Genomic DNA, 27,281 nt, shown 5'->3' with positions numbered 1-27,281 from the left:
TCTTGTTTCCTTTGAATTTTCCTCAGCAGCTCCTTATCCATCCAAGGAGGTCTCCTGGCTCTCCTGCTGCATTTCCTTCTAGTTGGGATGCAATGCTCCTGAGCTTGGAGCAGGTGATCCTTGAATAACAACCAAGAGTCTTGGGCCCCTCTGCCCTCTAGGGCTGTGTCCCATGGAACCTTACTAAGCAGGCTCCTGAAGAGGCCAAAGTCCTCTCTTGAAGTCCAGGGCAGTGAGCTTGCTGCACACCCTTCTCACTGTCCCGAGGATCTCACTAGAGATCCTACTAGATTTGCTACTAGAATCTACTGCTTTTAACAGCAATATTTCTCAAACCAAAAGAGGTATTTTAATCTCAAATTATAACAATTCCAATATTTTAATCGAAGAAACACCAACACATGAGGGACATAGACTGCTTCAAGTGAGTCCAGAGGAGGCCACTAATCTGCTCAAATAGCTGAAGCACCTCTCCTATGAAGACAGGCTGAGGGAGCTGGGCTTGATCAGCCTGGAGAAAAGAAGGCTCAGGGGAGACATAATAGCAATCTTCCAGTACTTAAAGGGGACCTACAAGAAATCCGGAGAGGGACTTTTGACAATGGCACATAGGGATAGGACAAGTGGGAATGGCTTTAAACTGCCAGAGGGTAGATTTAGATTAGACATTAGGAAGAAATTCTTCACTATGAGGGTGGTGAGACACTGGCACAGGTTGCCCAGAGAATCTGTGGCTGCCCTATTCCTGGCAGCGTTCAAGGCCAGGTCAGACAGGGCTTTTAGTAACCTGGTCGAGTAGGAGATGTCCCTGCCCATAGCAGTGGGGTTGGAACAAGATGATCTCTAATGTCCCTTCCACCCCTAACCATTCTATGGTACGATTCTGTGAATAAGGCATTGCTCCATGCTCCCAGGCTTAAGAGAGAGCTACTGATGCCTCAAGTCTTGATAATAACAGCTGATTAAAGGACCATCAAGGAAGCCTGGGAATACTTTACCTCAGTATGGCAACTACACACTGCATAGGAAAGGTTCTAGGCAACTTTTCTTCTTATTGCAGTAAACGAAGGGGATTTTTGCCAGATAGTACCTCCCAAGCTTCTTGGTGCCTGAGAAGCTACAGAAGTTCCCTGCACCCATCGCAGGTAACTGGATCCCAAATTTGCTGCTGAAGTCTGACAGCAGAAGCTTCTATGGTAAGCAGAAAGGAGAAAAAAAAAAAAAAAAAAAAAAAAGGAATAATTAAAGGAAAAAATAGCAAACGATGGAGTGAGAAAATTTTGATTGATAAAAGACAGTGCAGAGAAATTAGACATAATAAAACCAAACAGAACTGGGCCATTTGTGTGGCAATGATGCTGAAGAGCTGAATGATGACTCCAGGAGCTGAAAACACCTAGGTCTGGATTAGGAAAAAAATTCTCTCTCTGAATTAAAACAGCAAATTGAAAGAATCAGCAATAGATCAACAGCCTGAATCAGACACAGATTAGGGTCAGTTCCTGAGGGACAATTTCCTGCCCCTCTTTAGATCATTTTTCATCTGTTCTTTTCTCTCAGAGAGGCCAGGAAAGTGTCTCTCCTTTATTGGGCTTTCAAATAATACGTGAATTCTATTCTGAGAGGGGGAAAAGCATCCCATATAATACCAGTCACCAGGCTTTCCCTGGGTGCAGGATTTTCTGCTCACATTGTCCTGGGTTCAGCAGTAGCAGTCGTTTTTCTTCTTCTTAGTAGCTGGTGCAGTGCTCTGGTTTTGACTTTAAGCCTGGGAACAGCGCTGATAACACCGATGTTTTTAGTTGTTGCTCAGTAATGTTTACTCTGACCAAAGACTTTGTGAGTCTCATGCTCTGCCAGGGAGGAGCGAAGCCAGGAGGAAGCAGAGACAGGACACCTGACCCAAACCAGCAAAGAAAATTACAGCACTTCATGCCCAGTATATAAACTGGGGGCAGTTACCTGGAAGGGCTAGATCACTGCTCGGGTCAGGCTGGGTATCAGTCGGCGGGTGGTGAGTGGTTGTATTCTCTTCCCTTGTTATTTCCCTTATCATTATTATTATTGGTGGCAGCAGTAGTGGTTTGTGTTATACCTTAGTTACTGGACTGTTCTTATCTCAACCTGTGGGAGTTACATTCTTTCGATTCTCCTCCCCATCCCTCCAGGAGCCGGGGGAGAAAGTGGAGGGAGTGAGCGAGCGGCTGCATGGTTCTGGGTTCCCAGCTGGGCTTAAATCACGACACACATCTCAACTCACAGCTATTTCAAAGCATTTCTGGATCTGGAAAAAAACCACACCACTATAAAAGCCTAGACTTCTTTATATGCACAAAGTTATTTTCTGTGTGCTTCACAGAAAGAAGACCTATGCAAGCCTTTTCTCTCTCTCCAACACATACATACACTCTCTCTCTCTAGCACCTAGTAATGTTTTTTGAATCGAAAGTTTTAAAAGTTTTTAGCAATTTCTCATCTCCCTCAAAACTCCTCTGAGAGAAAAGAACATTTTCCTTCTGATTGTTTAAACTCCATTCTTACAGCAGTATCCTGATATTCTCAGCTAGAAAGTTAAACTGAAGCTGCATGCAAATTTTCTGTACTTTTTTCCTTTGTTCTCTGTGCTTATGGTAAAAATATGGGGAAACTACTGCGATCACAGATGTCATTTTGACTGATCCCAGCTCATTACGAAAACTTACGCAACTGCCAACAGAAAGGTTAAGCACCACATAGACCTCAAGGAAAAGAAGTTCTAATGGTTTAAAATAGGTTTAAAAGAGGAGCTTTTATAACTTCTGAGGGGCTTGGGAAAACATTTGCCGCGTGAGACCACAAAGTTTTTTTCCCTGGGAATACTCACTTAGAACTGTACCTGGGGAGCTGTTTTCTCACCTGACCCTGTGTATCTAGACACCACAGGACACTAAAGCTATAAAATAACTTGTAAAGGCTGAAATGACCAAATAAATGGGAAAAAACAACACCCCCCCAGGTATACTCACAGGAGACACACATTTTCTATCTCACTAGATACTCTGCATGTTATTATTAAATAATAAAACTAAATAAAAAAAAACCCTGACGTTCCCTGCCCAGTTATTTGGTTATTAAAACAATGACTTTAGCTTTGCATTTAGAAGTACATTATTCTGTTTCTACTTGTAGTTAAAACAGGGATTTCAGATTAGACAGTGAAATATGTCAAAAGGGGAAACTGTCTTTAAAAAGTGCTAATCCTCTCAGATTTTCAGCATGTGACTTAGAAGTATAAAGCAAGTTTTATGCCTGCTGTTTTTTATGCTTAATCTACTTTCAAAATGTTCATCATTGCTTAAACCACAACAACAAAAAAATTAGTCCACATCTAAGAAACAAAGACACTGACAGAGGCTTCTAGTAATCCTGAACTGTTGACCTAAAGGTGCAGGCTCAAATTGCTTCACGCTTCATCTGTCTGTCCACTGAGTACATTACTTATTTCAGATATTAATCCAGTAAAAAATATGTGGAGAATTCAAATAACCTTTCCTGCTTATTAAATTCATGCTTCTAGTTGGCAGCATTTATATTGTACTTTGTGTGAACAGCAAACATCAAATAATGCTTATCATTGTGAAATTCATTCCCTCCCGGTGCAGTGCGTGCCCCGCCTCGCCCCGGATCTGGAGGTAATGCCACATACAAAACGTCTTGGTAATAACTACTTTAATAAGCTGTTTTGAACTCACTTGTGTGTTAACTGTTCCCTAATTTCAAAGTAATGCAAGTTTTTAATCTCAAAGAGTCAGGGCTAGATACTCACCACATCAGAACATGGTGGCAAGTACCCTTGACATGAGAGGAAACGAGAAAATTACAGCAACAATTACAGAAGTATATCCTCCTGTGGCTCATGTTAACATTGCCAAATCCATGTATAAATCAGTACCAACTATTCATAGAATGTACCTGTCAGCAATATACTATGCGACATATGGCTCTACTTAATCAAATATACAATTCCATTTTTTCAATTCAGAATATTCCTTCAAGGCACAGAGTAGTCAGTCAGTCATTCACACTCTGATGTGGTTTAAAACATTTAAATATTTATGCACCATATTTTATTTATATGTATAGCTATGTCTGAGAGATCTTTTTTTTTTTTTTCCATCCAAAGAGGAAACTGACCTTTCTGAAGGCCATTTTGCAGTAGTTGCCACACATGTCTTAGATGAGGGACTAGTACTAAGTCAGAAATATTCTGGGTTTAAACAGCCTATCAACGACTCTCTTCGACTTTCTATGTTTGTTTTTTATTAACGGCATTGTTCAAAATATGACAAAAACCAGAAATTGGAGCTACAAAGATTTTTGTTCACATTGATATTTGAGCCAGCTGTAAAGATTTAAATCACACTAGATCTTGTTTTATGAATGTCCTTTTGCAACAAGAAAACCGTGGAATGCCGTTAAAAAGAATTTTTTGATATAAAACACATGTTCTATCCTTTTTGGGGGGCTTTGTTATTGTAGTGCCATGATAGGTAATTAATTCCCAGGCTCCACATAGGTTTTCAGGCAGATGAAGAGAATGATTTGATTTCAAGGCTATAGTGGAATAAGGGAATTACAGGCCTTTGTGGGGTCATTGAAGAAGTACGGTTCCTTACACTGGGACTGGCTTCAGCCATTAATGCTGCTTGAACAGAGTGTAATGTGAAACTAGTGCTGAACTTCAATAAGGATAGAAGTAGTAGCTGGAAACAATATGCTCTACCACTCAGACTGAGCTGTGCTTACATACCATGCGTCTTACATACTTATAGCTGCATCTTACATACATATAGCTGCATCTTACATATATATAGCTTACATACCATCCACCTTTTCATAAATTAGTGGAACATTATGCATTTCAAGACCAAGATCCTGATTACTTTGATATAAGTACCTGTTGTTTCACCAAAACTCAAGCAGTTATGGCTACATTTACCTTTACATATAGCATTCATTGCCTCCTAATTTTCATTTTTATCACGAAATGAATGTTTATTAGCAAAAAGCACTGTTAAAGCTTTTACACCTTGGAATAATTTTAATGAATGCAGTTGGTATTCTAATTTGATATGAAACTAATCACAATAGCTACATTTGTTCTCATTATTGTTTTTGCCTACCTGCTGCCAAGCTTGAATTGCTGTATTTAGAGAATGAAGTGCATATTGGCCAAAGTTGATGAAAACGGGGTCCACCATTATTGTGCAGTCCAAGAGCCTTCCTACTGTGCTGCTGGAAACAGCAATCTGCCCCCAGATTTTGAAAGGTTTCACAACACTCTGCATAGTCACGTTTCGGCACTCCAGAAGTTTACAGTCAGCTTGAGTTGAAAACTGGATCTCCTGGAACACTGACTCATCACTCCACTGACGAAGATATACGTGAGGCTCAACAAAGGAAATTATCATGTATTCTAGTTCAGATGGCATGTTCTTATCAGATGAAAATGGCTGAAGAAACTTTGGTGGTGCTGAAAAGTAAAAGAACAAAAAAGATCAGAGCCTCACCATTGAAACATTCTGGATGGTTTTGTAAACTGTGTTTTAACTGCTTGTACATATGATGAAAAGAAGTAAAATTCATAAGAGTCAACTTTTCTGAAATTTGAAATTAATCCTGTTCACACTGTTAGATGTAAAATAGAACTGTAATTAATAGCAGCTGCAAACAAAAAGAATCTGCAAACCAAAATCTTTTTACCATAAATAGAATAGCCACCCAAACTGCTTTATCAGCACACTGCAGAATACTTCAGATTGCCACCTATTTGGAGCAGAGACCATATTTCTGTGAGAATTTTTGCTGTAGTAGATATATACGATAGCATGTTTTGAATACAATAAAAATTAGCAATATAATATTTGCTGACATGACTGCAGGCTCGCAGGCCTCAAAATGCAAATGGTCTTTGCTGCACTTACAGAGTTCAAGACCAGAAACCCACTGAGATGCTACATATTACCCCATAATACTAGAAATTGAACAAAAAAATATATTGAGACTAAAGTATAAGAAATATATATAAAAAAACTATTTTATCAAGTCCATTGAAGTCTCAGTCCTGCAAAGTGACGAGCACTGTGGCAGCAGATACTGCAAGGCACATATATCACTTCTTCAGCTTTAAGCATACGAATATTTCCATTGATGTTATTATTTATGTTGCTAGAACTACTCACATGCTTAAAATCAGAATATGCTCAAGTGCTCTACAGATTTGGAACCAAAACACTCATAGCTTTCCATGATCAAGCCCTATTATTCTACAAACACATAACGGATACAGTAAGTTTTGTGCTGCCTTCGTGTATAACATAACAAAACAGAGCCCCAAAATTTAAGGCCTATAACAAGAACAACAGCAGTGTCAGCATAAACTCAGTTGCTGTTGAAAAATGAAACAGCTGGGTTTGATTTTAATCTGATTTTTGCCTTTTCCAGTACATGTAATTTTAAAGACCGAGCATCTGGAATTGGAGTGTAATAGTGAGGGAGATCATGTACTGATAGAGGTAGCCTATAGACAAGAAATTATTTGCTAGACATTGAGTGCCAGTCTCGGTATGATTTGATAATGCATATATTATAATACTTGCAGAAACACAAAAACTGCTCATGGAGAAAGCTGTCCCTACCAAAATTATCTAAGATATTTGCTCATCTTCCACAGAAAGTATTCCTGGCATCTGAAAATCAGACAATAATCTAAAGATCTCTTGGAATGTATTTGCCATTAATGCAATGACAGAGAGCACTGAACAAAACCAGATGTAGCTCCAAAAGTGATCATAACTGAAGTAACAGTTAAATCTGCAGTTCTCAGAGCCTTTCCAAGGAATTCTTACTATAAGGGGGTTTCAAAATCTTCAAATATTTTAATAGTACTGTTAATATGCTGGAAAATTTAAAAGACCAAATTCATTCATTAAGATGGCTCAAAACTGAAGCAGCACCTGCTGTCACTGATCAGACTACGGAAAACAACGGCTTCTACAGTTACCCATTCCGGAGGGAGGAAGGGGACTGATCAGGCAGCCCCACTGCCTACCCTATGTGCTTTCTCAGTGCACCAAAGTCATCCATTTTACCCTCAAGTCTGTACCACCAGTGGCTGCTGGTGATAATTTATTGCAAGAATGCCTGTTTGAATGAAGAAATGTGGACTACCTGCAGCAGAAGAGTGATTAAGCAGCATGTGCAAACTATATAATTTAATTATTCTGTGTAAAGGTATACATACCTGTGCCTAATTGATCAAGATGATGGCAGAGGTGGACTTCCACATAGGTAAATTGGATCAACACACTTAGTGATGGCACAAACCAAGGAGTAAAACAGGAGTCAACCCTGGTACAGGCTGCTAATGCTGTGGGAGTCACAAGCTGATCGCATGCACTTTGTGAGCCAGATTCACTTTCTGAGCTGTGGAAAGTACATAACAAAATGGCAGTTAAGCAACTCCAGGATTTTATCACTTTACAACAGGACTTGGCCATCTGCTGTGCTGGTTTTCCGACATAGCCAATGTCATAGTTTTCTAATTGCTAATGTCAGTGTATGTGCTTTTTCCCAAGCAGAACATAGCAGGTAAGTTTGCAATCCAACATTGCTTTTATCATGCTGCACTTTCAATTTACAAACTGTAACTGCAGAAGTGAAGTGTATTTACAGAAAATAAAACCAAAACATACCAGGTATCTTTAATTGCTGATATAGTTGAACAGAGTACATTAGTGTTACTAAAGCCGTAAGAATGAGCTGAAAGTTAATCTGGTCAAGAGAAACATTTCTTTCATTTTAAGGAAACCAACTCACAACCATCAAACTACTTCTACGTATAAACCTTGTCCCTTTAAACTTTCTTTCCTTTGTCTTTGTCACTCTATAGTCATCATTTAAAAAACATCTCCGAGTATCGTAAGCTCAGCCTGGAGCCTTTTACTAGCACCTATTACAACGTATTAACTATACATTTAAAATGCCATCCCATTGATTTTTTTTCCATAGCCGTGCTCCTGACGCCATGAATTTCCAAGCATTATCTTTCAGTCTCCTGAGAGACACTAATACTACATCACAATTCTACAGGTTGCTAAGACACCACTGAAGTACAAATAAACTTTCTAATTTAAACCAAATCTACCCTTAATGTTCCTTATTCTCACTCCCTTTGCAGCTTGGCATTAAAGAGTTCTAGTTTGATTCAAGAAAGCTAAGGTCATATCCTCAGTCAAATAATGACCTTATTTTTAAAATAAAATTTAATGAAGGACTAAGTAAGGCCAACTTACTATTTTTATCAGAAAATAATTAGCTTTTACAAAGCACTGTGAATAAACATTTTAAAGCTATTTTAAATGCAAACACAAGTTTAAATTGGTTTTCAAAGCAACGCCTTATGCCTTTAGGACCAAAGTTTTCGTAATTCCATGCATGTTAACATGAAATCATGTACAAATATAGTAAATACTCAAGATGTTCAGCTGTAAATGCATAAAATTCCATGGATAAGTGAATTTATCACTATTATTTTGTGTTACGGTAGCCAGCTAGCACAGTATTTATTTATGGAGCTCAAGTCCAACTTCAGATTTGTGGACATAAATTAAAATACTTGTGTAACAGTAAAACATAACTAAAATTAGCTCGTTACCAAAGAATCAAGACGAGACATCAAGAATGGATTAGGTTTATGAAGGATGAAAGACAGATAACTTAATCAGATTTTTAGTTGGCTTCCCTGTGCTTCTTTACCTCTTCAAATTGCCCGTTCACATTTCAAAAATGGTGTTGCAGGTTTTTAAGATCTGGCATATTAGGAAACAAAATTATTCTTTGTGTTTAAAAGACAAAACATCTGTGAGACTGGACTAGGGTCAAAGAAACAGGATGCTTTGCTTTGCTCTGTCATGGATACTCCTTAGATTGTTTGGAACCAAAGCATGGAAGCAAATCCAAAAGCTGCCAAAATTCGTATGCTGATTTAGACCATTTAACACTTCTGAATCTATGAAACTGGTTAGTTCTCTTAGAATAACTCTTAACATTTTAATTACTGTTGCTTATTGCATTTTGATTAGAAACAGAAGTTCAGGGACACATGGAATTGAAATAGAAAAAGGGTAGACAGGTGCAAACAAATGTTAATCAAACTATGAGGAACTTTTTTATTTTTAATTATGCTTTAATATTTTCAGTTAACACTTAATTTGCATCAAACAGCTATAGCACTATCTGCAGTAACAAAGAAGGACATTTATTTCTAAAATTTGAGGTTTAGTCTAAAATGATATATTTCTTTTCCTTAGAAGCCTATTCCTCGAGTCACCTATCAGTGACTCAGCATTTTAATTTCCTTAAAGATGTTTTTTTGGAGATGGATATTTTCCATAAAATAAGAACCCAAACAAAATCTCTAAATACTTACTTAGTCAAATTTTATATACCTGTTTTTTTTTTATCAAGCATTTTACTGTGATAGGACCTTTCTCGTTTCTCATTCATAATCATAATGATTACAGGGCAACATAACATGCCTGATGCAGGAGGAAATGTGACAGGAGCTTCACACCAAGGAAATAATTTAAAGCATTTAACCATACTTTGCTCTGACCTTTTCTGCCCCACAAACAGCAGACCAAGAAGAGGTAATATTCTGGAAGTTAAAATGATTGGAACAGCAAGATTCAAAGTGACTCATGGACAATCACTATAGAAACCAAAAAGGCCCATCACTAAAACGGTTCCCTAACAAACTTCAGAGTCCAACCATATGCTTAAAAAAATAATCAGAGTGAAACATCAAATGAGGATGGGACAATGTTGCTCCCTGGGACAGAACTGGCTTTGAATCCTGCCCCATGCAAGGGAGGGACAAATGCTGGCAGTGGAGGACTGAGAAAAGCAGCACAATGTGGGATAAGCTAAGTTTTAGAAGAGAAAATCGCTCTTCAGAGACAAGATCACTTTCTAGAACTCATCTAAAAAGAAATGCAATGAGGATTCTTTCATCACTGTTTTCCTATATCTGTTCAGACTTTGTTCAAGTAGTATTATCTGTGAAGGAGTCCATTTGATTTTTACTCAACCAGAAACCATATAAAGAATTATAGCCCACATGTCATTATGAAAATAAAAATACAGTAACAGTATAAACCAGTTACAGTGCAAAATATACTGAAAGCAGCATCCAAATTACTATAGTATTGATTTAAAATAGAACTGTAATAAGAGATCACAATATTGAATGAGCAGTTTTTTTAAGGGGGACTGCAGTCCTTACAATCACTACCATGACCCTTTGATTTTAAATTAAATCCCATTTAAACTTTTTGCCTAGTAGACTTCCGTCAGACCTTTAGCACTGCTACTTTATCCTTTTACCCTACAGAGAGCACAGAAATCAAAGACACAGTCCTTCATCACATGCTGTGCACGAACAGAATATAAAGCAGCGCTACTGAAAACCCAGGTAACTTTCTATTAAGTCTTGGTGACCAACAGTAGGAGCATTAACATCATAGTTAGATCTGACTGTGAAATCAAAATCTGTGCATGAAATGAATACAGTATATAAAAAAATTTCTCTTGGCTGCTTTGGAGCTACAAGATGAACTGTCAACTGTCCACAATTTTTCAGCTGGGGAGAAAAGCAATAACCAGCTTCTACTGCTTTGTGTTTGGCACAAACACATGCTGAGAGATAGGTGTAGCAAAACGAGAGGAAATTCTACACAAAACTGACCTGACTTTAACACTAGAAATTTCTTTTTACCTTTTTTTTTTTAATCCTATGAAACAAAATTTTTAATATGGAAAACATCTCCATTCAAAGTAATTATATATTATAAAGTATGATAGCTTCACATCAAGCAAAACATTTCAATTTAAATATATGGCAACTGGGAACAATGCCTTAACAGTGACCTGCATTATTCCTGTTATTTTTAAGAGTGGAATATTTAAACCAAAACTGCCATTTGTGATGAAACCGCAACATGGGAAAATATCCACTGGGAAGAAGAAAGAGACCACTTAACTCATTTAATTTATGACTCAACTGCTGGTCTGAACCCAAATTGTTAGAGGTCAAAATCCAGTACATCATTTACTTTGAATAAAAGCTAAAACAATTAGCAAGAAACATGATCATGATTCCTCACTTTAATTTTTAAAAAGTAGCAATTTAAGGCTTATTTAAATGTTTTTGTACTTGTTTCACGGTTTGTATCTTAAGGCATTTTCAATTACTATTTCACATTAGTATGTCAGTAATTATAAAAATACTGTTTACATTACACCGGAGATGCACAAATATATAAAACATCTTGTAATGTAACCCACTTAAACAAAGAATGATAAACTCCTCCCAACCAAACTAAGGAGGAGCTTTAGTGTCTCATCAAACAAACAGAGCTGTAAACAAAAGTAATTTTGACTATAATTTGCTAGTACTGCAACACAAAAATGCAACCTCTGAAAACACTTTCTGATAATTTCCTTTTAATTCCCTATTTTAAGGTCTTCCATAAACAGTCATTTATGCCATATATGATTCCTTCGAGAGACACTATGTTGAATCCCCAAGTGAATGCTAAATTATTTTATTTAGATCTTACTTCAGATTTGTTCATTCATTGAATAAACATTGATAAATGTTCATTCAAACCTTATACATTTATTGAATAATGAATGGTCTGCAAAATTCTCAAAAATAAACAATACATGCATAAAAATTATGTCCTTAACCAGATAGCGCCTTGATTTTTATACTTCTAATTAGTTCCTGATCAAACTCAGAAAAAGCTTGCATACCACAAGATTTGGATCATGACATCTTTGCATATTCCTATATTCATTATTGGTTGATATACTTCAGCCTGCCAGCTACTGCTGAACGTATCAGCTGGATCTACATCTTCGCACAAACCTTGTTGTTTTCCTGTCACATGAGCCACGTAAGTTTCATACTTTATAACTGATGCTAGGAATCAGTAATAAAGTACTTAGAACACAAGGGACCAGCTCTCTGCTATTAATAATTAGCATATCATAGAGGTTACCACAAAAAAAAACCTCTGCAGAATTTGAAGAAAAAAATATCCTTGAGGAGCAGCTGCACGCATATGGCAGCTGTTAGTCTGACCCAAAATGAAAGATCAAACTGAGAAAATAAACTTCATCAAAGCATTTTTGTATTTTACAATTAATAGTGAATTAAATTTGCTAATCAATCACACAGTTACAGTATGTAATTAATATCGAATCATCATGAGTGTCCAGGATAACAAAGTTCCTCTCACCTGCAGATCCCTCAGCCTTGAAGTTCCCTAGTCTAACACTTGGCACTAGCTTTGAGCATGGCTCCTTGTGGCTCTTTTCACAAGTCTGTACCATCTCATGTTAAATGTCTGCTTTAGGAACAAGCCTAGCATTGAAATTTACCATGACATGGAGTAGTCTCTCCCAAAACCAAAAAAGTTTGGCATTTTTGGCCAAGTAGAATCCAGAATACATTTTAGGGTTCTTAGTCACAAGAAAATATCCAAACTGTTAGCAGTATCTTTATTTGATGAAGCCAAAGTTTCAGCAAAGTTACTGCCAGCACAGACTTCCTATCTGCTACTAGGGGTCTACAAAAGTTGGCATTCTCTACGGGTCCACAGCATCTGTCACCACCTCCTAACAAGGCTTTCCTTTAATAGAACGTGATCCTTTGGGGCTTAACTGTTACCTTAAACTTGTTTTGTAGCTGTAACTATATGCATTTCAGCGTTTCTGAAGAGTCTCAAAATCTCCAGGTCAGTGACATGTGACTGGCATGATCCTCTTGAAGACACAGCCTGTGTCTTCAAGAAAGCAATGGTATGCCTGAAGCACCATAGGTCAAAGCTTCATCTCTGAAGTTTTCCTGACCTGTTAAGTTTCTCTGAGAAGAATCACCTCAGGCTGATCACAGAACCAAAGAATGGCTCGGGATGGAAGTGACCTTAAGTATCATCTAGTTCCAAGCCCCCTGCCATGGACAGGGACATCTTTCTGAACAATTTAAATTCATTAGATTATCGGATCTCCCTGAATGAAACATTGCATGTAGTGATGAACCCCATTTGAACAGAAAACAGTAAACACAATTAAACTGCCAAAATTTTGATGAAAAGAAATCTACTAAATTTCACTACTTCATTTTCAGTTCCCACCGAGTTCACATTTCTGTGGTGTTAAGCTGACCAGGAAGGCAATTTTGCCAAGGTCCCACATTCAGAGGAATTAACCTTGTCTAAAACACTTAACTTCTCAATGATGAAACTGCATTCTTTCACAATTAACATCAAGAAATCATTTCCAACCTGATACTATTAATGGAAACCAGATGTTCAATTTTCTTCATTGATTTCGTTAGCCATGTTCATATTTCCTGATTTCTCTGATTTCTGTAGCTTCATGTAACATGTATGTTGGATGCTGCACACGCATTCAAACGTGTTCATAGACAGGTAGCAACAATCAGCAAATACCAATGATTCAACAGGGTCATTCTGGGTTTTCTGCTCTAGCTATACAATATTAAGAAGATCTTTGAAAGCAATTCCACTGCTGTTCGTGTAGAGAACTTCTACTCATTTCTTCTCACTTTACATATTGACCAAAGCTGGATGAATGCAAACAGAGTATTTATCATTGTACATTGTTTCCAGCTGTAAACATAATGAAAAATGGATCCCAGTGTTCGGAAACACTGATCAATTTTCTTTTTTTTTTTTTTTTTTTTACTTCTAGCATTATAAGCAAGCTTTGTAAATAATAATGTAATGCTCTTGAAGTACTCAAGTTTTGTTTAATATATTTAAAATAGTCACTTGGCTTATTTTACTCATTGACTTGCACTGAGGACAAATTAAAGGTGATGTATGGGGAGTACATGGAAGAAGAATGTTTACTACTATGTTATATAATGGATTGTGCCTCACCCTTCTTTTGTTAACTAGCTAATTTTACTGCCTTGTGCAGCTAAGAGGTTTCAGTATATGGCCTGTTTGTCTTCATTCTACAGTAGTCCTTGCATTCAGAAAATGGATGAATGTAATGCTGCCATGCTGCCTATAAATCTAAGAGAGCTCTTTTTGTGCATAATCCATGCCCTTGCATGAAGATGAACTACAAGTCTGAGGGTCATTTAAGACCAGCTACTCTTACCGCATATGAAAACAATATCTTATTTCCTAAGTCTCTTTAAAAAGATCTCTCAAGATTGTAGCATTAGATTTCTGTTTTTCTCTCCTCCTTTAAAATTACCTTTGGTCATCAGCCACATTCTGACTGCTATTCAGGACAATCCTCCACAGGTCAGAGGCTATGAGCTCTTTCTGATCATTCACAAGGTTGATACTTGGTAGCTGTAGTTCACAGACTTTGCTTTCTGACAGACTGAATTCCCGGAATGCAACAAATGATTTCTGAAGCTCATCCCAATACTCCAAGCTGCAAGGAATCTGTGATAAAAGAGAGAAGGCATAATTACTTTAATCACAAATATAATGGGATTTACTGTACACACTGGAAGTGTTTTTTAGTTTATTTAGTAAACTAAATAAAAGCTGTCATATAGAAAATCGGAATTTTAACCACTACTCAGATTCTGTGCTATCTTAAAATGTTTTTACAACATCACTGCAGTATAATGCTTCAAACTTTCTCTTGCTAGGCACAGAAACAGCTACTTGTTCCACAGTAACCAATAACCAAGACAATTCAACAGATCGTTACTTATATTTTGCAGCTAAAAAATTTATCAGATGTGATCATGCTACAGTATCAAGGCAAACTATTTTGAGAACCTGAACCCAATAAATACATAGTAGCTTCGGTTTAATGACATCCCTTATTTTTAAATCAGTATATAAACCACCTGGATTATTTCTGGATGTATCACTGGACCTGGAGAGAATGTTATTAGAGACATTTCTAAAGACAGTAGAAAATTTTAATAAAAGCATAAATTTTAAAAGGTTGTGTCTTAGGCCTCCTTTTTTTCTTATTTTATTTTTTCTTTAATAATAGCATGAAAATGAATGAAAGTACGAATTTAAAACAAATGCAACCTCAGTGAGATATGAAAATTTTAGAATTAAGATACAGGAATCTAGTTATGGCATTTGCACATGCTCAAGAAATAATAAAAATCAAGCTGACATAAAGCAAATAGTAAAAACAAGTGCTATTACTTTTTTGTATCCCTGTGTGTCTGTGTATAGATGTACATATATAAATAACCAGGAAAGACAGTAAGAATGTGGTACAGTTGTAAGAAAATCTCAGCATAGCTAGAAGAAAGAGCTCTGTAAGTATTCTTCCTTGCTACTCAGTAAGGACTATAAAGGACCTGAAGGTGACAGCAGGCTGATTAATTAACAGGAATGAAGGTTAAGAAGGAAAATTCAGGGAGCTCAGTGGTTCAAGCTGGGGAGGGCAAGGGAACATAAATAATCACCAAAAAATTCTATTCTGGAGGAATTAACATGTGGAACCACAGAGCCTGAAACATGGATTTTTACTACATGTGTCAAGTCACAATGATACCTGAAGACTGCAAAAAGCAACTACAGTCACTAACATTTTTTAGTTCAGGATGGAGGAAAACCAACCAAACAAAAAAAGTGCCTGATAACCGCCTGCAAAACTCTGATGCCAGTAATGTATATAATAGAGAGGAGCATAGCAATATCAATCAGGAGTGCTGATTTAATTTCAAAGACTACAGTCTGAGAAAAAGGAATTATTTTAACATCAAAAAGCACACATCATATACATAAAGATGGCAACACATTTGTTTATAAGCTGCATATTCAATTGGAAATGGTGAAGACATGCAAATGTCAGCTGGAAAATTATGAGGCACTATGACAATGCCTGGAAAAAGCAAATGCCATTCTGAGACATCATGTGAGATACTTCCAAAAGCAAGGGGCAAGTAAGAATTAACTTGTATAAGACACCAGTGGGGCCTCATTTGGGATATGACACACATTTCCAATTCTTCATGACCCAAATTATTTTAACCTTTTAAGTAAGTTAAACAGGGGAAGCTTAGATTGCAAATAAGGAAGAAATTCTTTACTGTGAGGGTGGTGAGGCACTGGAATGGGTTGCCCAGGGAAGCTGTGAATTCTCCAGCCCTGGCAGTGGCCAAGGCCATGCTGGAGAGAGTCTTGGGTGACATGGTTTAGTATGAGGTGTCCCTGTCCATTACAGGGGGGTTAGAACTAGATGATCTTAAGGTCCTTTCCAACCCTAACTATTCTATGATTCTATGATTCTAAAGTGTACTAACTCACACTGGGATCTATGCAGAATTGAGGACCAAATGAAGGAAAACAAATGGAACATGATTTTTCTACCCAGAAACCTCAGGAGAGAAATAGCTAATGGCAGAAAAACTCTGTAGAAACATGGATCGAAACAGAGTTGCTCTATGAATAAAGTGTAAGGCTAGAAACCCCAAAATAAACAGATAGGGAGGTTCAAGGACAGCCTTTGTGCCTGTGACAGCTGCTTTTAAAAGCCTGATCTGATAATAAGCTGAAGACAGTAATAATCACTGGAAGGAGGCTGGGCTTGATGACCCAGAAAACATCCTTCTTGGTTCTGTTAACTTAGAGAACCCTGCTACTCTACAACAGTGCTGTGCAGCAATATGAAATATTGTATTATTGTGTTTGTAGTTATATTCTTTCTTGCTCTTTGTGTCACTATAGTTTTAGATTTCAATACTTCTCAGTATTGAATTATTTTAATGTTTAATGCCTGTGGACAAACACTCAAGACCACAATACCACAGCAATGTTCCTACCCTTCAATTACAGATGTATCCAAGGAATTCCCCTATGTTAACTATGAACACATAAACAGCAACTTCCATCATTTGCTATCTTTCAGACTACATTGTGAAGTCATTCACACTCATATACTTCTTTTTTAAACCTCTACAGCCTACATTTGATTTTACTTAAAATATTGCAATACTTGGCATATTTCTTATCTGAATAATTTTTACAAAAGGTTGCAGGCTTTCATGGTTGTACAGGTACTTCTACATACAGCACTGTGTATTTCTGTGTATTTTTAAATCTCAGTCCTTAAAATACCTCGAGATTCTTCTGGAATCTGATCCAATATATTTGAATAGTTGGTTTGATCTTGTGCCTCCTATTGCCTATCAACACCCAAGTTATCTTCTCCTGTCAATGAGTAACACGTGTGCAACAGAAGTCCCATGAAGCTATTCTATTATTTAGGATATTTATTTTTTTCAAATCACACCTCGAACAAAACTTCCTTTGTTTTAATATGCAAGTCTCCCTAATGTGAATCTCACAAAATTGGATTAGAATGGCAAGTAGTAGACATTGAATAAGAGAATAAGCAAGGTGATGAATTCTATTCCCACTAAGATTAATGATCTGGAAGAACAAGTGAAGAGCACAATAAAGGAATTTCGTAAGTAGCACTACAATAGGAAAAACCAAAACTATCAGTAAGGCCATTCATCTCTCTTTATATATACATATCTAAATATAGACATATATATATGCATGTGTGTACATATATATATTTTTTTTCCTAAGAAAAGTAAGTACTTCAATATTCCTGCCACTTAGGAACTTCAGGGTAACCTCTTAAGAGAATTATGAAGAATTTGGAAAGGCACAGGAATGACAACTGGACTCAGCAGTATGAGTAGCTAGAAAGACCATATCACCTAACAGTTAAAGCAGGCTGCTAAGCACGTTGAAAAGATTATTCCTCTTTATTTTTGCTCACTGATTTTGTCCTGTGTTGTAATATCTCAAGAAATCTACCAGAGCAAGAGACAGCATGTTTTGAGATGCCGTCTGCACATTAGAGGTAAAAGGGCCATCACATTTGAAAAATCATGGCAGTCAGGTGAAGTTCCCAACAACTGGAAAAAGGGAAATATAACCCCCATTTCAAGAAGGGGAAAATGGACGACCCAGGGAATTACAGACCAGTCAGTCTCACCTCTGTGCCTGGCAAACTCTCGGAGCAGATTCTCCTGGAAGGCATGCTAAGGCACATGAAAAACAAGGAGGTGGTTGGTGACAGCCAGCATGGCTTCACTAAGGGGAAATCCTGCCTGACCAATTTGGTGGCCTTCTATGATGGGGCTACGGAACTGATGGACAGGGGCAGAGCAGTTGACGTCATCTACCTGGACTTGTGCAAAGTGTTTGACACTGTCCCCACATGACATCCTTGTCTCTAAATTGGAGAGACATCAATTTGATGAGTGGACCACTCAGTGGATAAAGAACTGGCTGGATGGCTGCACGCAAAGAGTTGTGGTCAATGGCTCGATGTCCGGCTGGAGACCGGCAACGAGTGGTGTCCCTCAGGGATCCTCACGCTTGTGAGGTGGGCTGATGCCAACCTTATGAAGTTTAACCATGAGAAGTGCCAGGTCCTACACCTGGGTTGGAGCAATCCGAGGCACAGCTATAGCTTGGGCAGAGAAGAGATTCAGAGCAGCCCTGCAGAGAAGGACTTGGGGGTGTTGGTCGATGAGAAAATGAACATGAGCCGGCTTCAGTGTGCGCTCGCAGCCCAGAAAGCCAACTGTATCCTGGGCTGCGTCAAGAGGAGTGTGACCAGCAAGTCGAAGGAGGTGATCCTGCCTCTCATCTCTCGGGAGACCTCACTTGGAGAATTGTGTGCAGTTCTGGTGTCCTCAACACAAAAAGGACATGGAACTGTTGGAACAAGTGCAGAGGAGGACCACGAGGATGATCAGGGGACTGGAGCACCTCCCGTATGAAGACAGGCTGAGAAAGTTGGGGCTGTTCAGCCTGGAGAAGAGAAGGCTGCGTGGAGACCTCATAGCAGCCTTCCAGTATCTGAAGGGGGCCTACAAGGATGCTGTGGATGGACTATTCATCAGGGACTGTAGTGACAAGACAAGGGGTAACGGGTTAAAAAAAGTTTAGATTGGATCTAAGGAAGAAATTCTTTTCTGTGAGGGTGGTGAGGCACTGGAATGGGTTGCCCAGGGAGGCTGTGAGTGCTCCATCCCTGGAGGTGTTCAAGGCCAGGTTGGATGAGGCCTTGGGTGGCATGGTTTAGTGTGGAGTGTCCCTGCCCATGGCAGGGGGGTTGGAACTAGATGATCTTAATGCCCTTTCCAACCCTAACTATTCTATGATTCTATGACATGCTTTATGTGATTGCCTATACAAAATACAGCTCATGCTTTGGGACTGTCTGAACTGTAAGCTTTCTAGTTTTAAGCTTGCAAAAGACTTAGTTGACTTAGAGTCTTTGATTCCTACATATCTAGCTTTATTTGTTCTATGGGGTTTATTACTAATGCCTGATCTGGATAAGTGTAAGGAAAGATGGTAGCTCTGGGCAATATTAGCTGCCAAAAATAATAGTTGTGAAAGCCTGGAAATGGGCTATAATGCCAGAACTGAGTCATAGGCAGTGGGAATAAGTGAATTAGCTGCAACAAAAAATTCCCCACATGTAGAATTAAATATGGTGCTTTTACCTTTAAATATTTTAATAAAACCTAAGCTATAATTCAGACAATTGTTATCTGTTAGAAAATGTGAGCGCTAGCACTGCCCCTATAAAACTGAACACTTAACAAAGCATAGCTAACCACAAATTTCTCTGCCAAAAAACAAGCATGTTTCTTCAACAGACACTTCTCCATAGCTTTTTATTTTCTTTCCTAGCTCTCGAAGAAAGTTTTAATTGCAAGGATTTTATTCACCTGTAAAACTGTAAACTGTACAGTCTCTGTCATTTACGTGTGCATAAAACTGTTATTTAACTCAGATTTAACCAAGAATCTCCTAGTTCAATTTTGCAAGAAAACCATATACTAAGACACAAATGTTTGTTTAGAAGGATGATTACGGCAACAGAGAGCATAACAGCAGTTAAATGCTTTTTTTTTCAGCAGCATTAATGACACAGAACAGAAGCGGAAGTCAAAAGCTACGTGAAAACAGCCTGAACACAAAGTACTTATAACAAAAACTGTTAATAAAATAAATACATTTAAAGCAAAGCAGAGGTTTTGAAAGTTCCTCCTTTTTCTCTTTACTGATGTCAGCTATAGACATGGGAGATCTGATAATTGCTTGGCACTGTTCTGATGAAGAATGGAAATGGTGTATTAACAAATCCTGATAAGAAGGAAAGCAGTTTCCTCCAAGTGACAGTTTCAGTCCTACCCCCTGCGAGTACAGAACACAAAGAAACCACTCAGCTGAAATAGTTGCCTTGGAGCAGAAATCTTTTGAATTAGGAGTGTGTGTATTCCTATTCCCTGTGAATTTCTCGCTTTGTCCTATTCTATGGAAAAAAATTTCATATATACTACATTAACACAGACATTAAGAGAATCACGTTTGTGAACACACATCAACTCCAAATCAACTACAAATAGAAACTATCTCAACCTGAGCAGAGCTGAAACCTTTATCATATCCATTTCACAAAAAAAGAAACACCCCAAACCAAAAAGAAACTCAAAAATGCTCTTAAAAACCTGTATCCCTCAAGAAATTTCCCAAGTTTGTCAACCTATTAGCAAGTCATTCTTAATAACCCACTGAAGTATGACCATTAATGCACTGCAATGTGATAGATCATGTTTTTTTCTTATTCTTCATATAATGTTTACATATTACCTGTACCAGAATCAATTAAGTCCTTTTTGGAAACCAGGGTTCAAGAAATGCTATAGAATCTGTTAATGCTATGTTACATATCAATATTTTTATCCATGTGTTGTACACTCTATTGACCACATGGATACTCCTTGTTTCCTCATAAAGTTATGTGTAATAATAAAACACAACAGGAGACAAACGCCTGTTGATCCATATGTGCTTTTTAAAGGCTTTCATAATCACAACACACTTCTAGATTTTCCCATGTCCTGATGCTATCCTCCCAGCTTTAGAATACTTTGCTAATTTGGATTTTAAAAGCTTTGGGTACACACCACTTACCACTAGGTATGTTTCTATAGCTAAGCTCTCTAGCTGAGCTGAGGCCCAACACTAGTGCACTTCCAGAAGATGTTATGTTACCGTAAATGATCAATACCTATTGTTCACTATACATATTGTCATAATGTTAACAGATCTCAGATAGAGACACCACTGCCATTTGAGATAGAAATAATTAAAATATCTCAATTTCTCAGCTAATCCCATCTTTTTCACAGACATCTTTTTTGCCTCTAGGAAAAAGCTACAGACATCTGCCTACTGCTTTGAGCTTGCTGAATGGCAGCTATATAAAAGTATTATTGTTTTATTACTTAAATACTGGAACGAATAATTTTTAAATCAATATGAAAATGGACTTTTAACTATACATGTGTAGATCTCTTATGCAGCAAAGTACATCTTGTCAAACTGAGAAAGAAAGATATTAACAGCTGGGTTGCAGAATGTGCTTAATGTTGTTTTCAGCGATGCTTCCTTTTGATGCATGTTTTTCCTGTAAAATAAGCTTTCACAGAATAAATGTTCATTTCTTGAATCTCAGTCCCTCAGATCGTGGGCGCTTCCTCTTGGAAATGAAGTTATTCTTGTTCCAGAAACAACTACTGTACAAGAAAATGCACACAGAAGACAGGAAGTGTGTGTGTATTTTATCTCCTCCAAGCAGGGCCACCCTAAGTGAATGAGAGGCAGAATACAGTACAAACTAGCACTTTGTGTAAGACACCAACCCATGCTGAGATTGTAACTCCAGCTTCCTGAGCATGAGTAAACTGATTGCTCTGTCATAAAGCTATTCTGTTATTAGGATATTTTACTGTTTTAGGGCAAACTGCCTTAAAAATACAATTCTCCCCTTAGGTGAACAGTAGTAGCAGGAAATAAAAAGCTTTATCCAGAGTTTTATTAGGGAAAAAATTCAGGCAATAACTACCAAGAACTTTATTTTTAAATTTGATTTGGAAGCATTATTTATATAAAATAGCAAAAGAAATATATTTTCCTGTAGAAAAATATATTACAGAGAAATGAAAAAGAAAATTCATATTAAATAGAATAAAACCTCTTTAATATGCCTGTTCACACAACACACACAGTCCAATCTGACCAGTGGAACAACATTTTGGACAACTGTATGATACTTCAGCATCCACACTCCTGTTTATCTTATGTGATTGACATCGTGAAATCGTGCTACAAACCGAACTGCCCGTTGGATAACATTTTTTTAGCCTTCCTCAGGGCTAAGATTGTATCATATCAGTGTGGAAAACAGCCTCTCCTGGCACAGCTACAGACCACCAATTTTCCCTTTTCATGAAGATCCAAATAAAATAACAAAAAAAAAAAAAAAAAAGATGTAGTGGTTCACAGTGAGGTAAAAATTCAGCCGAGTATTAGTAGTATTAAGATTAGCAGTAGTAGTAGCATTAAAAACATTCTCGCGGTACAAAGAATTTGCTGTCCCCCCAGCTCAATCCCCTTTGTGTTTTTATTATGGTTTTCTGTACTTTGACACCATTTTGACTTGTTACATACTCGTATATTTTGGGCAGTTAAAGTTATTCCACAGTTCACTCTCAATTTTCAACACTCAGGAATAATCAGACACCACAACTCTAAAAGTTTTTCAAAATTATCCAATATCATTTCTTCACTGAATTTGTTTGACTTCTTTTTGAATTTGATTAAGAAATTCTGTCCTAAAGCTAGAACATTTAAATTATAAATACTCGCTTTAAGATTGGATATGCAATATCTGCTTAATTTAATTTTTTCCCTATTCATACTGAGGTCTTTAGCTGAATAATGAAAATTACTATTTTGCTTCCTGAGTAATAACATATACCTTGGCTCTTTCAACTCTATTTAACAAATTTACTTATGGTCCTATTAGCATATTTATTTCATTTTATTTAAATTTACATCTATACTGCAATTTATAAAATAAATATTAAATACTTATAATAAACGTGTGTAATAGATGTGAAAGAAAACTCCTGTCTTCTGAGAGAAACTGTTCTTTAAAAATACATAACTGCCTTTTGGCTGACTTTGGAAAAAAACTTCTATACATCTTCAACTAATAGAAGCTATAAAAAACCCTTTGTAATATTGGAACCAGTTGAGAAACCACAAGTATTCAAATGCAGGAAATCACGATTTTATAACATTTTAATGTGATCTACTCTTGGGAAACAAAGTTAACCAAGCCCTATTTCTGTACAGGAAATATTCCACTGTACAGTTGTAATACATTGTGGTGAGGGGTACAGCTGCAATTTTTTCACCTGTAATGCCCCACTGGTATTGTGGCTTACTGAATTGCATCAAGATTGCCTTCCTGTCCGGAAAGCCCTCTAAGTACAAACAAGACTCTAAGCCCAGGTTTTATTTTCCCTTGGTATCAGAATATGGTAATTTAAGAGCCCTGAGAAATGCTTTTTAACCTTTTAGAAGAAATATGTAGCATTCTTTTATTAGGAATTATGTTCTTTGCCTTTTTAAAACAACATGTGACCAACTTATCAATTTATCAGGCTAGCAGATTCAGAGCAAATGCAGGTGTTTATAGTAATGTAATCTGTCACAGATACCAGCTTTTTTCATTATGGAAAAATTACTCTAAACACACTAAAAGCTTTTGTTAAGAAAGCACAGAATAGTGCTATGCTATAATTGAGACTTCTGCAGGACATTTTAAACAGGAAAATGATACGCTACTAAATGTCAAGCCCATATTTTTTACTAACTGTCATTCATCCCTCTAGATGAACTGAGTTTATGTGAAGATCACTTGCTTTTCTAATAGCAAAAGCAACAGTATTCAATCTAATTTACTAGTGTCAACTTATTGTTGCAAGTATTGAGAAACGAAAGTATACAGAGAGGAGATCTTTCTTACATCACGGACTTACCTACTCCTTGCAATACTCCTTATTCTCTTTTTCTGATACAGGAACAATCTGTCACAGTTTTCTAAAGGCTTTTCATTTTCTAAGCTTCAGTATTTATTAATAATATAAGCACTATGCTGTTGATATGTAGTCACCTCTGGGGTTGAGGGCAGCAGTCTATTAACACATAAAGTATGGCACACTTTTCAGATACAAGCTATTTTGACCACATATTCTCACTGCAGTAAAGCCTGATTCCTACAAGAAATGTCACAAGATCAGCATACAGCAGGAAGGACTTGGGTTTGCAAAGTTTCATAAATCAGAGTTACAAAATCTGAAAAGCTACAGAACACGAGGAGAGTGTAAATCTGTCATTAAGATAATCTGATGGTTTCGTCAGTCCTCTGGCACCCAGTAGAATTTTCACTGGCTCAGTAACACCAAAGGGTAAATTTCAGTGTGATGCACAGGCAAATTATGCACAACTTCCATTAACATTCCCAACAAGTTACGCTTAACTCCCTGCAGACTGCACAGAAACCGAAGGCCGAATGATACAGTCTCATCTTGATGCAGTGAACACTAAGATCACACAGCAAAATAATTAAGATTATACACACAAAATACACTAACAAAATAGTAAAGTCTGAGATAATCCTACTCTCAGGCAAGGAAGTGCACAAATAATGTTTAAAGCTGGAATTTCTAAAGAGAACGGGCTCTATTTCACCATCTGCTTAAGACTCGCTGTATAATACTGCAACTCGTTTAGCCCCTACTTCCTTCCTTACAAGAAAATGAAGACAATGCTTATCATTAATAGTCAGCCTTAACTTTGGGAAATGTTCAAAACTTTGCACAGCATCACAAAACTTGCTAGCATCAGGCTACAAGCCCTCTTATACAGACCACTTGTTTACATGATGACCTGCATCCATTTTGGATGGATGTAAACACTGTTTCTACTGACAGGAAAGCAGTTTCCTATATTATAATTACAGGCATTTGTTACAGTTCCAGTTTATCATCAGATATGCTCACTAATTACACTGTACTGTTTCAAGCTTGTTGCAACTCTTCACACAATAGAGCGCTCATAGAAACTCCATATGCAACCTATGTATAGTAGGAGTAGGACTAGTACAGTCATTTTGAATAACATCAAAAAGTAGAATTAACAAGAAATTGAAGTTTTAAAAAGCAGAATCCTAGTCAAAACACCAAATTTGCCTTCTTAGTAATCCACAACAGCTAGACAAATTATTTCACCATCCATCTAAGAAATCTGATTATTTGAAGACATGTACTGAACTGCCTGCAGTAGAGCTAAACATTTGCAAACAGAAAGGTTTATTGATAAGCACGGTTGAACTTTATGGCTTATTATCTAATAATACTATGAACTTAAATCAGTAACCTGTCACACACAAATCATCTGGATTTCCAAAATAGTTGTTGCTTTAGGAATGTAAGAAATAAATCAAACATGAATAAAATTTGTGGTTTCCCAAAAAGCTCTTTTCCCAGACTCTCAAATGCCCAGCTGAACACTGCAGCCCCAACAGGGAATAAAAAGTAAAAAGGAAGCAGAGCCAGCCAAAAATGAGGTATTCCCCGTTAAAAGGAAAAATGAATGTCTTTGACATTGATCATAATTCTTTTCCTCTTGACTGTCACGTCAAATTCTTCCTGGAATAATGACTTACAGTAGGTCTAATGTCAGTCATTCTTAAGCTCATGCTTCCTTAAGCCACTGTTTAAACAACCACAAGGTGTTAGAAAATGACTGTTTACTGGCTGACAGCATTGAACAAACGAGATTCCAGTCTACAGAGCTTGTCAGTGCTTTATTTAAATAACCTAAGCATGTAAGGCAATGCAACAGACAATTCTTTGAATCCACATCTTTTGAAGTTGGAAATATTTCATGTTCTCTTACAAGGGATTTCACCATCTCAGCAAATGCTCTGAGTGAATTTTAGAGAGTGGTTTTATTTACCTAGTCTTTCCTCATTAAATCTCAGTTAAGCCCTTGCAACCTCAGAACTACATTCACTGCCCTGATTTTCTCCAGTAGACCTTGAAATTTGGTTAATTTAATCACCACTTTTCTAAACCAGAAGTGCTCTGTTTATTAGGACACTATATAAAGAAGAAAGACCTCAGCACATACTCATCTTTTCATTAGCTGTTATAATGCTGACTACGCTTGCATGCAATAGGAATTCTAGCAGGTACACAAGGGAAACATCTTCAAATACAAAAACTTGTCAGGGTTATAGTTCAGTAGATACTTTATTTTAACTTCATATGGAGAAATGAACAAATGTCCTAGATTATCTTCCTTTTGTCTTGTAAGCTTTAAGAGCTTGCATCTTTCACTGGATGAGAAGCCCGAAGAAAGAATTTTAAGTCTCTGTTGGTGACGCAGCTTAAATAAATCGGAGAGCTCAGAATTTGGAGCATTACACATTATATGATCACTTTAATTAGACAAATCTGCATTTCTCCACCTTTTATATCCATAACCACTTGTGTAAATGCTCTTGTAACAATACATAGCTTTTTTTTTGAGATATGGAGTAGTGCCAGCAATATCCTTTATTGGAAAGATACCTCTACAATGGGTGGCAAACACTAAGCATCTCTGTAAAAAGTTCACGAGCTAAAAATAGGCCTTCAGCTGCACAGAAAATCATTTGCATGTCCTGTTCACCTGCCTGCACAGAAAAGCAGAATACTTCCCTGACGGTATAGAAATTGCTTTCCTATTTTGCTGAGGTCTCTCCCCTGCCAACCCAAACTTGTCAACCTCATTCTTGGTAAAGATAAATGATATAAATATGTGGCCCAGATGAAATGAGAAAAGTAAACCAACATAGGATAATCTGAGATGAAGACAAATGTAAATCTGAGATTCTCAGACTGCAGGAAGACACAGGAAGAAACTAAGTGCATAATGCAAGTACAGTTTTAAGCCCCATGGCAAAGATACCCAACAGCACTTTCTTTGAGCTTAAACACCTAAATATAGCCAACTCCATATTGTATCTGTACAATTTTAAAGTCACTATATACCGTAAAAACCATATTTTGCTTGAAGGCTATTACCAGGCTTCAAAGTCCTCAGGGGAACACATTTTATGCACAGATTCACAAGAACAAGAATCATTACCACCAACAGATTCCAACTTTTAACTGCTACAGAACAAGGACATCACAGAGCAAATAACAGACCTTTTGCACAATTTTTGCTATAGAAACTATCTGCATAAGAGAGTGTCCTAAATGTAACACT

The 27,281-nt window shown here is 37.2% G+C and overlaps 1 protein-coding gene across 9 annotated transcripts in view; it reads right to left on the bottom strand.

Moving 5' to 3' along the window:
• The window catches only part of VPS13B (vacuolar protein sorting 13 homolog B), a 456,296-nt gene that overhangs the window by 51,851 nt on the left and 377,164 nt on the right, over positions 1 to 27,281 (bottom strand). For all 9 annotated transcript variants that reach the window (XM_080611867.1, XM_080611862.1, XM_080611863.1 and 6 more), the window contains 3 exons: positions 14,338 to 14,534; positions 7,283 to 7,464; positions 5,163 to 5,512 (listed from right to left, as the gene is read on the bottom strand). In XM_080611867.1, coding sequence (XP_080467993.1) covers positions 5,163 to 5,512; positions 7,283 to 7,464; positions 14,338 to 14,534 — 729 coding nt within the window. The remainder of the gene's footprint in view (positions 1 to 5,162; positions 5,513 to 7,282; positions 7,465 to 14,337; positions 14,535 to 27,281) is intronic.

This window comes from Psittacula echo (assembly GCF_963264785.1).
Source record: "Psittacula echo genome assembly, chromosome: 2".
NCBI lineage: Eukaryota > Metazoa > Chordata > Aves > Psittaciformes > Psittacidae > Psittacula > Psittacula echo.
Note: the sequence above shows the minus strand (reverse complement) of the source record. Positions and strands in the feature narration are given on the sequence as shown.